Source organism: Camelina sativa, chromosome 12, assembly GCF_030686135.1.
Source record: "Camelina sativa cultivar CO46 ecotype springtype chromosome 12, ASM3068613v1".
Classification (NCBI taxonomy): domain Eukaryota; kingdom Viridiplantae; phylum Streptophyta; class Magnoliopsida; order Brassicales; family Brassicaceae; genus Camelina; species Camelina sativa.
This window is the reverse complement of record NC_141891.1, coordinates 21,747,184-21,756,610: the sequence shown is the minus strand read 5'-3', so window position 1 is coordinate 21,756,610 and position 9,427 is coordinate 21,747,184. Positions and strand designations below refer to the sequence as shown.

At 37.7% G+C, this 9,427-nt stretch overlaps 1 protein-coding gene across 1 annotated transcript; it reads right to left on the bottom strand.

The window, feature by feature from the left end:
* Positions 1-1,347: 1,347 nt before the first annotated feature.
* On the bottom strand, positions 1,348-4,456 carry LOC104732438 (ER lumen protein-retaining receptor B). Its single transcript, XM_010451980.3, has 6 exons — positions 2,821-4,456; positions 2,437-2,702; positions 2,219-2,334; positions 2,013-2,086; positions 1,722-1,785; positions 1,348-1,635 (listed from the first exon to the last, which is right to left on the bottom strand). The coding sequence occupies exons 1-6, from the start codon at positions 2,909-2,911 to the stop codon at positions 1,599-1,601; spliced, it is 648 nt and encodes a 215-aa protein (XP_010450282.1). The 5' UTR covers positions 2,912-4,456; the 3' UTR covers positions 1,348-1,598.
* Positions 4,457-9,427: the final 4,971 nt, after the last annotated feature.

Here is a 9,427-nt window from a genome sequence, read left to right as displayed (position 1 = left end):
TTTTTCTACACATTCTTTTAAATTCTTTAAATTCAGGATGCACTAGATTTTAACCTGCGGTACACCGTGTGCATATAATTTTTATTATTATTTATATTTTATATTGTATTTGTTATTTAAATATTAGATATTTTGCAAATAGCGGAATAACTAAATTTCCTGCCGTTTGTACGGTTAAATGTTTATATTAATTTTTTAACTCGTAATATACTTCATGATCATTTGTTTGTTATAATTAGTTTGTTTTGTTTAGTGTTTGAGATTCTATTTTGATTTTTAATTATTATAACAAAAAATAAGAGATTTAAATACATAATAAGTCATTTATAAGGTATGATTAAGTCACATTTTTTTAATGATTTAATAATTTTACACAGTCTTAGTTAAATCAATTTAATTTTATATATCAAATATGCTAATATTAATAGTGCTGACAAATAATAAAATAAGAATTTAACCCGTGTTAGCACAAATTTAATGATATTTTATTAATTCTAACATGTCCTTTTTATAACTCATTTACAATATAACCATATTATATAGTATTTTAAATTTTTTAATTTTACATATTCGAATATTTTAAAATTTTATTAAATTTATATATATTAATTATAATATTTAAATAAATGAGAATTGAAGTTTTTCTTACGTTAAGAATCAAAGCTAACAGGTTTTGGAAAACAAAAGGAGAAATATCTTCAAAACATAATAGAAAATATGTAGTTAAATATATTATAGATTATGTTTCCGTATTGATTTTGCTGTCATTTTTTAGTTGAAATGGAATGTAAAATATTTAGGAAACAAAATCTGAAGTAATACTATTTTTGGAAATTTTGTAGGGATTAACTTTGTAAATAAAAACAAATAAAAGGATAAAACCCAAAATGTACTGAAAATGTATATATAGATTCATTGTACAAAGGCTTTTTTGATCTGAATAAAATTTAACATTCATTCAAACAAAAAAAAAATTAGATGAAGGTCCGTGTCATGTCTTGGTTAATAGTATTTTTAAAAATACTTTATATATATATATATATATATATATATATAAATTTAATTTCATGATACATCTATCAAATAAATAATAATAAACACTGATGTCTTTTCGTTTCTCAAATAGAATGGTGTGGAATGGAGTGGCCGAGAGAGACTAGTTTGATGCTTAAAAAGCATTTGGTTAATTTCAAGAACATACATATTAGTTCGTTCTTGTTAGTCGTTAACATATCATATTCGTTTGATAACAGATATTATATACTTTATCGTAAAATTAGTCTTGGACAGACTTGAAGGACACACAAACAGAATGCTGAAATCGCGAGTAGATACATGAGAAGAGGATACTCCAACAAATTAACTATTTATATTTGAGAGCATTCAAAATCATGTTTATTGTTCCATATATAAAAATAAACTTACACCACTACTAATCTTGAAGGAGAACAAATACAGTTTTGAGAAGTACAACAAACTTAACAAGTTAGAGAGATGAAGAGTTTACACATTCTATATAAGCTTTCTCTTCTATAATCCCAAACTCCTCGTGGGCTATAACCAAATTTGTTTCCCAAAGCATCGAAAAAAATTAGAGACTAAGCTGGTAGCTGCAGCTTTTTATTGTTTTTCCAGCTGTGTATTATGATTAATCCAAACCATTTAGGCAAGTGTGAGTTTATTTCAGGAACAAAGAGGCCAAAGATGGAAATATGTGTTACCTTTGGAAGTAGTAGTAGAAGAAATCAGCGTATAGCAATGTCTGAACGAGCCCAGCGATCCATGCTACGAAATAACACAACAAAATGTCAAAATGAATTCAGTTGAATTGTGTCACCGAATTATCGACAAACGCAACAGAAACTAAAAAGAAAAACTGTAATTCTTGAGCATGTCATGTTATGCAGTAAGAAGTTCACTAATCTAAGTAGGCACAAACATAACAAGAGATGCTTTTAATGTGCACAACTGGGGACTTGACAAAGAACTTTGAGGGAGGTAAGTAGTCATACTTATCCAGTGAACAAAGTGTGGTTCAGTGAAGTAACGGTAGATCCAGTTGAGGATGTAGAGTCCTCGGTATCCCCTGCAACAAAGACGACATCAAATTGTATATCAAATATGAAGCTTACTTAGAGTATAAAGAGACACAGATGTGAGATGTCAGCAAAGTGAATAGGATAGAAATGAAACTAGTCAACAAGAGAGATATGTATACCCGAGGAGAAATATGTATTGTCCTGTCAAGTTGTCGATATTTCTAGTCCTCTGCAGTAGAACAAGCTGAGGAAGTATAGCAACAGCCTCCAAGTACAATGAAAAAGTCCACAGGACCTGAAAGAAAGAAATTATTATAGAGAAGGAAGTGAAATAATAACACCTACCTTGAAAAAGAGAATGCAATATAAAGTGTTGTGGCGAGAAAGAAGAACAAACCTCAAGAAAGGTAAACTTTTCATGAATCAAAAGAGCCAAGAGTAAGCAGGGAAGCACAAGGAACCAATGACGAAACGTATCTTGCTCCCTATCATAAGTCCTAGGAACAGTCTTATGGTACCTCATGTACCAAACTATCGAAAACGAACTTCCTAAGAATATCAACTTCATAAGAGTGTTGTAGATTGAATAGAAACTCGTAAAGATATCTAAATATCGAGTCGCGAAGACAATGGCATAGAGTTCTTGAGTCTTTAGTGAAACACCTGCGAAATTCCCAAAACCAAAGGCGATGATGATACTCACTAAACATACATACAAAACCCAAATCATAAAATAACATTTTTTATTTCAAAAGGATTTGATTCTCGAAATGGAACATACCGGCGCAGGATTTGATGGTGTGGATCTTGAGAAGCAAGACAAGAACACTAGCTAGGTGAGTCATATCACCGGCTAATCTGAAAATGTTCATCTTGTTTTTGTTCTTCAACGGAATTTGAGAAACTCGATCGATTTAGGGTTTTATGAAGCTTCTTGCTTCGTTCGTAGCTGTCTTCTCCGGCGACGGCAACACGAGAGAGGTCTGTGCTAGATCTCGTTTCCGCTTCTGGTTTTTTTTTTCTCCTGGAAAAATTGAAAACAAACGGGTGAGAAAATCTTAAGCCCAGGCCCAAAGTTTCTTCCAAGTTTTGTAAACCGAAAGCTAATTGTTTGGTTACGGGACATGTCGGTTATTCCAAAACCAGATTAAACCAGCTACAACATGATACATGTGGAACTTCCACATACATCTATCAAGTAGGGAAATTTGAAAACTAAACTATATAACTGGTGTATTTGACCAAAAAAAAAAAAAAAAAACTATATAACTGGTGTATTAAAGCTCTCTACAGTCTACACTTCACACACAATTGGAAAAAAAAATGAGTTCGCCCTAGTTTTAATTTCTCTCTGGCACAAAGCCCGAGAGAGCCATTGCAGTTCATCACCGCTAACAGCTCTGCCGTTGCTCCTCCAGCGTTTGTTTTCCCCTTCCGGGCTTAGTCCTTTTCATATGAAGACAGCGCCTAGATGAGTTGCCTCCGCTGAATATATTCCCGGCGAGAATCTTTTCAATCTCTCACTTGTTCTGATGACTTTATGAAGTTCCTATTTGAGCGCAATCTCGTGTCTCCGATGCAGTTAGTTGTGCCCTCGGTCATCTCCCCCCTATTGGAGTCACCAGATCTACTCATATTTTCCTCGTCTTTGCTTGTTCCGGCTACGCTAGTCATTAGCCGAGACGGGTTGTCTTCGCTGTCTCTGCTTTCCCGGCGAGAAACTCATCCATTCTCTCTCACTCGTTGTGAAGATCTTGTGACCTTTTTATGTACCGATGTTCTCGCCAGATCGAGATCTCTCTCGAGAGCTTCCATATATGTTACTAAAAGTTGCATGGTTGACATAAGGCCCTGCTCGGATGAATCCTCTAGTGATGGACTTACCGATGAGAGAACCTTTCCCCATGTCACTCCATCACTCTGGTGTAACGGGTTTCCGCCGCCGAGACACATGCTCTACTCTTATGCAAAGACTTTACTGGTGATGAAACTTCCGCTAACTCTGTCTTTTCCAAGATCTCTTACCAGAAAATTTTCCTCCGGCCTCGAGAACCTTGGTAACTCTCTCCGGCGTGGCCACTCTCCATTTTTGAGATTCTTTTGCTGTACAACCACTGAGCCTTTGTCTTTACTTCTTATCTCGGCCGCTCCTCTGATACTGGTAAATCCACAAGTCGTCAGACGTGTGTTATCTAAGCCACGGGTGAGGTTTGCACCACCAGACCGAAAAGTTGCTCGAACACTCTTGGTTGCCTCTCCGGTTAACCGATGCACCTTAAGTTGCGATACGAAGGATAGGCGAGAAAGGGAAGAGACACTAATCGAAGTGGGCCAGAATCAATTATCCTGGTTTTTGAGCCAGATAGAATATTTCATGTTATTGGACCTGATTAATCCATTAAGATTTCTATTGTATTGGTTTTTAGGCCAGTGCTTAGTTTGCTTGTTATCGGGGATAATAAAACAAACAATTTCAAGTAGGATAGAGGATTGGTGGAGCAACACACGCTATAACATTTCATCCCTTTCGTGCCATCCCATCCCACGAATGGAGAAATTACAAATTGATACATTTAAAGATAAGACTCCGAGTTGGGATATGAGTTTGTGGGATTATGGGATAACATTTAGAAACCATGTACTTACTGTAAATATGGCTTATAAATGTCGAGACAATTTCAAGAAAGGTTGGTTTGTATACTGATACTTTGTTGCTTGTACTTTTGGCATTCCAGTTGCTTATAACCGAGAAAATATGGTGAGAGTTGTAACAAAAATGGGCCGAGACCCTCTAGTCTTTGTCAGTGACACTCCGGTGACACCAATGACACATAACCAAAATTGTACTTTGGAGAACCCATTATCACCAATGCCCTTCACTAACGAGGGCCATCTTTTTGCGCTTGTGATGCCTAATTCCTCCCTTGGAGAGAGCTCTTTCCTCTTCTATATCTCATTGGGCTATATTTTTGCGGTATGGGGCCATCTTTTTAGAAAAAACTTCAAGAAAGCCCCTATATAGATAGGTATATGGCTTTTACAACTAAAAGGATTTTGTTTCCTCTCCTCTTAGATTGTGTCTTTTGGAAGGCCTAGTAATGACAATTGAAGCTTTGTGCAATACAACACCTTCTCCAAGTGTCCTTTCAGGTAATTGGTTTTCAAGACTCTCGTCTTCTCCAGCGTGTGACCACCCTTTCCAGGGACCTTTGGCGTACGTACGGAATCCAAACACTGCGTTCGTTCTTTTGCAACATCTATGGCAATGGTTATCAAGGTGGCTGACTATGTGGCAGTGGTCGGTCATCCTTCATCACGAGTGGCCTCACTTTGCGTGGAAACTCTTTATCCTCAGGACTTGTTGTCCCCTTTGTTTATCTTGTCACTATTATAGTTTCAAGTCAAGCCTTAAAGCTTGTTTGATGTACGTCTTAAGATCGTTGTTTGTAGTTTATTTTGTCTTCCTGTGTAAGTTTATTATTGTATTTGGCTCCTCTTCAAATGACGCTTCTAATATAACGGAGTGTTTGATGAAAAAAAAAAAACTGGTGTATTAAAAGCATGTATATGTAATATAGTCCTTAAAATATCATATCAACACAAACCGAATAATTGCAAAAGTTTTTTAAATAAACCAAAATTTTAGAAAATAATTTTCAATTAATATGCTAGAAACTAAATTATCTTTGCAAACCTCATGAAATTTTAGAGTTGAAACGATGTGATTCATGCTTTAAAAAAAAAAACTATATTTTTTTAAGTTATGAATCTTATATTTTTATAGAAAATATTTTTAAGTGTTTAAATTTTTTGTCATCAGCACAACTATATTACATGGTCCAAATTATAAACAACACAGCTTCGTGAATTGACATTAGTGCAGTGGCAGGAGGTAAGTCCATTTGTAGAAGGCACCATCACACCTGGGATCGAGTCCCTGCTCCTACGAATGTAGGAATTTGGCTAATGGGCCAGTCAGTTGTGGCCCAATGGTTGACAAAAAAAAACAACAACACAGCTTCAAACGACATCGTTTGTGATAAAGGCCCAACAGAACTCAGGTCCAGCTCAAGCCCATCAGCTTCTGAACCCAACTCACGCCAACGTTTACCTGCAAAAGAAGACAAAGACAGAACAGATAAAATCAGAGGTTTGGTAAATGTTGCAGGCGACAAGAAAAGAGAATCAACAGAAGCTGCAGGGAGTTCGACAGTGACATTACAAAATAGGTTTGAGCTTCTGGGATCATGTGATAGTGAAGACAACTCACACCAGCTGGACAAGTGTAGAAGGATCTAGACTTTAGGGTTTTAACATTGTATCCCTATATAAACACAAAGTCTTTGTAAGAGAAACTTAAGCTTGAAGAAATAAGAAAACAAAGTTATCTATATTTGTCTTTCTTCTTTCATGGCATCAGAGCCATGGATGGAACCATGGACCTCTATTCTACACCTTCGTTACATATCTCAAATTGTGTTACCTTAAAGCTCACAGAGCAAAACTATATTATCTGGAAATCTCAGTTCGAATCATTTCTCAAAACTCAAGATCTTTTTGGCTTTGTTAATGGCGCTTTCAAATCACCGGAGGAGAAGATACCAATCTGCAACAACAAAGACGGCAAGGTAGAAACAGTTCCCAATCCGGATTTTGAGAGTTGGTCGAGATCTGACCAAGTCGTTAAGGCATGGCTGCTTGGTTCAATGACTGAGAATGTCCTTGGACTGGTGGTTGGCTCTGCAACAGCTCAAGAGGTATGGGATACTCTGACTTCTCACTTTAACCGCACCTCCTCCTCTAGGCTGTTTGAACTGCAATGCCGTCTGCAAAACTCTGAAAAGTTAGACAAAAATATGTCTGATTATCTTATAAGTATCAAAGACATTTGCGACCAGTTAGCATCCATTGGTGATCCTGTTAGTGAAAAGATGAAGATTTTCGCAGCCTTAAGAGGTCTGAGTCGTGATTATGAGCCAATAATCACGGTCATTGAAGATTCAATGGATCGAAGTCCTCAACCAACCTATGAAAATGTGATTTCTCACCTAACTGGATATGAGGATCGACTTTAAGGCTACTCAAACTCTCCTGATGTCTCTCCACATCTCGCCTTTCACACCATGAGGTCGTCAAACTTCTCAGGCAGAGGACGTGGAAACAGAGGAAGAGGACGTGGTAATGGCTACTCAACCAGAGGGCGTGACTTCCACCAACAGTTTGCAAGCTCTCCTCACAGTTCCACTCAAGGTTCCACCAAACCTGAGCTTCCGGTTTGTCAGATCTGTAGTAAGCGAGGACACAATGCTCTAGACTGTTGGTACCGCTTTGATGAAGAATATCAGAAACCAGAGGTTGCTGCTGCAGCTCCATATTTCAGATGTAACCGACGATGGTGCTTGGTATCCGGACTCAGGGGCAACCGCTCACATTACCAACACCACTCAACGTCTGCAAAAGGCTCAGCCTTACACCAGAAATGATACAGTCATGGCAAGATATGGTAATTTCCTTCCCATTACTCACATTGGTTCAACAAACCTTCCCTCTACCTCAGGTAATCTTCCCTTAAAAGATGTTTTGGTTTGTCCTGCCATAGTGAGATCTTTGTTGTCAGTTTCCAAGTTGACTAAGGATTATCCTTGTACTATCACATTTGATTATGATGATGTTCTTATTAAGGACAAGCAAACAAGCAGTGTTCTGACAAAGGGAAAGGAAAATGATGGTTTTTACAAACTAGAGGATCAAAAGTTCAAGATGTTTTACTCTACTTGACAAATCAAAACCTCTGATGAAGTTTGACATCAAAGATTAGGACATCCTAATGCTCAAGTCCTCCATCTTCTTTCTGCGAATAAGGCGATTCAAATCAATAAAAGTACCAGCATGTGTGAATCGTGTCGGCTAGGGAAGAGTTCGAAATTGCCATTTGTTTCTTCTGATTTTCATGCTTCTAGACCCTTAGAGAGAGTTCATTGTGATCTTTGGGGTCCTTCTCCTGTCTCTTCCATTCAGGGATTCAGGTTCTATGTAGTCTTTATTGACAACTTTTCAAGATATTGTTGGTTTTATCCTCTTAAAAGAAAGTCAGATTTTTGCTCTATCTTCATCAAGTATCAGCTGCTTGTTGAAAACCTTCTGCACAACAAAATTGGAATTTTACAGTCAGATGGTGGTGGTGAATTCATAAGCCAAAAGTTTTTAACTCACTTGCAAGAGTCTGGTATACAACACTACATTTCATGTCCACACACACCACAACAAAATGGGTTAGCAGAAAGAAAACACAGACAGCTTACAGAAACGGGTCTCACTTTTATGTTTCAAAGCAAGACACCTCAAAGTTATTGGGTAGAGGCTTTCTTCACAACAAATTCTCTCTGTAATCTCTTACCTACTACCTCTCTTGACAGTGATCGTAGTCCGTTTGAAGTCCTACATGGTAAAGCTCCAGAATACTCAGCTTTACGCACCTTTGGATGTGCCTGTTATCCAACACTTCGACCATATGCCTTAAACAAGTTCGATCCACGATCTCTAAAATGTATTTTTCTGGGATACACAGAAAAATATAAAGGATATCGCTGCTATCATCCTCCTACTAGTCGTGTATACTTGAGTCGACGTGTTATATTTGATGAAAAATCGTTTCCTTTTGAAGACACATATGCTTCTCTGCAAAGTTTTGTTCCCACACCTCTGTACACTGCATGGATTAAAAGTTCTTGTCATGGAACTCAATCTTCTGTAGTCTCTGAAGCTCAAGTTTCTGTAGTCCCTGAAGCTCAAGTCTTTGCAGTCTATGTAGCTCAAGTTTCTGCAGTCTCTAAAGCTCAAGTCTCTGCAAATGTTGAAGCTCAAGTTTCTGCAGACTCTGAAGCTCAAGTCTCTGCAGACTCTGAACAAGCTCCAGTACAAGCTCATGTCTCTAAACAAGCTCCAGTCTCTGTTTCAACATCTGAAGTGTGTGTTAGTGCCCCTGCCCTCACACCTAGTTCACCTGACTGTTTCACTGATGGTGATGAGGAATGTACTGAGTGTACGGCAAGCTTAGATCTTGACCCTATAAGCAACAGCATTCTCTCATCACCACCCCAGTTGACTACATTTGGTGCTACTGATCCACCTGAAACATCAAATGCTGAGCTCCAATTGGCACCTAACCATCCCATGATCACAAGATTAAAATCAGGCATTAGTAAGCCAAATCAGCAATATGTTCTCCTCTCTCACAAAGTGTCTCATCCGATGCCTACAACAGTGACTGAGGCTTTAAAGGATGAACGTTGGACCGCTGCTATGGGTGAAGAAATGAAAAACTGCAAAGCCACAAACACATGGTCTCTTGTTCCCCCCTTACCCGATATGCATATACTTGGTTCCAA

What these genes read in the sequence shown, in the direction of transcription:
- LOC104732438 (XM_010451980.3), bottom strand. Translation starts at nt 2,911, where the DNA reads ATGAACATTTTCAGATTAGCCGGTGATATGACTCACCTAGCTAGTGTT. An exon ending in CACCATCAAATCCTGCGCCG is followed by an intron (nt 2,703 to 2,820) that starts GTATGTTCCATT and finishes GGAATTTCGCAG; the next exon opens with GTGTTTCACTAAAGACTCAA. An exon ending in TTCTACTACTACTTCCAAAG is followed by an intron (nt 1,636 to 1,721) that starts GTAACACATATT and finishes CATAATACACAG; the next exon opens with CTGGAAAAACAATAAAAAGC.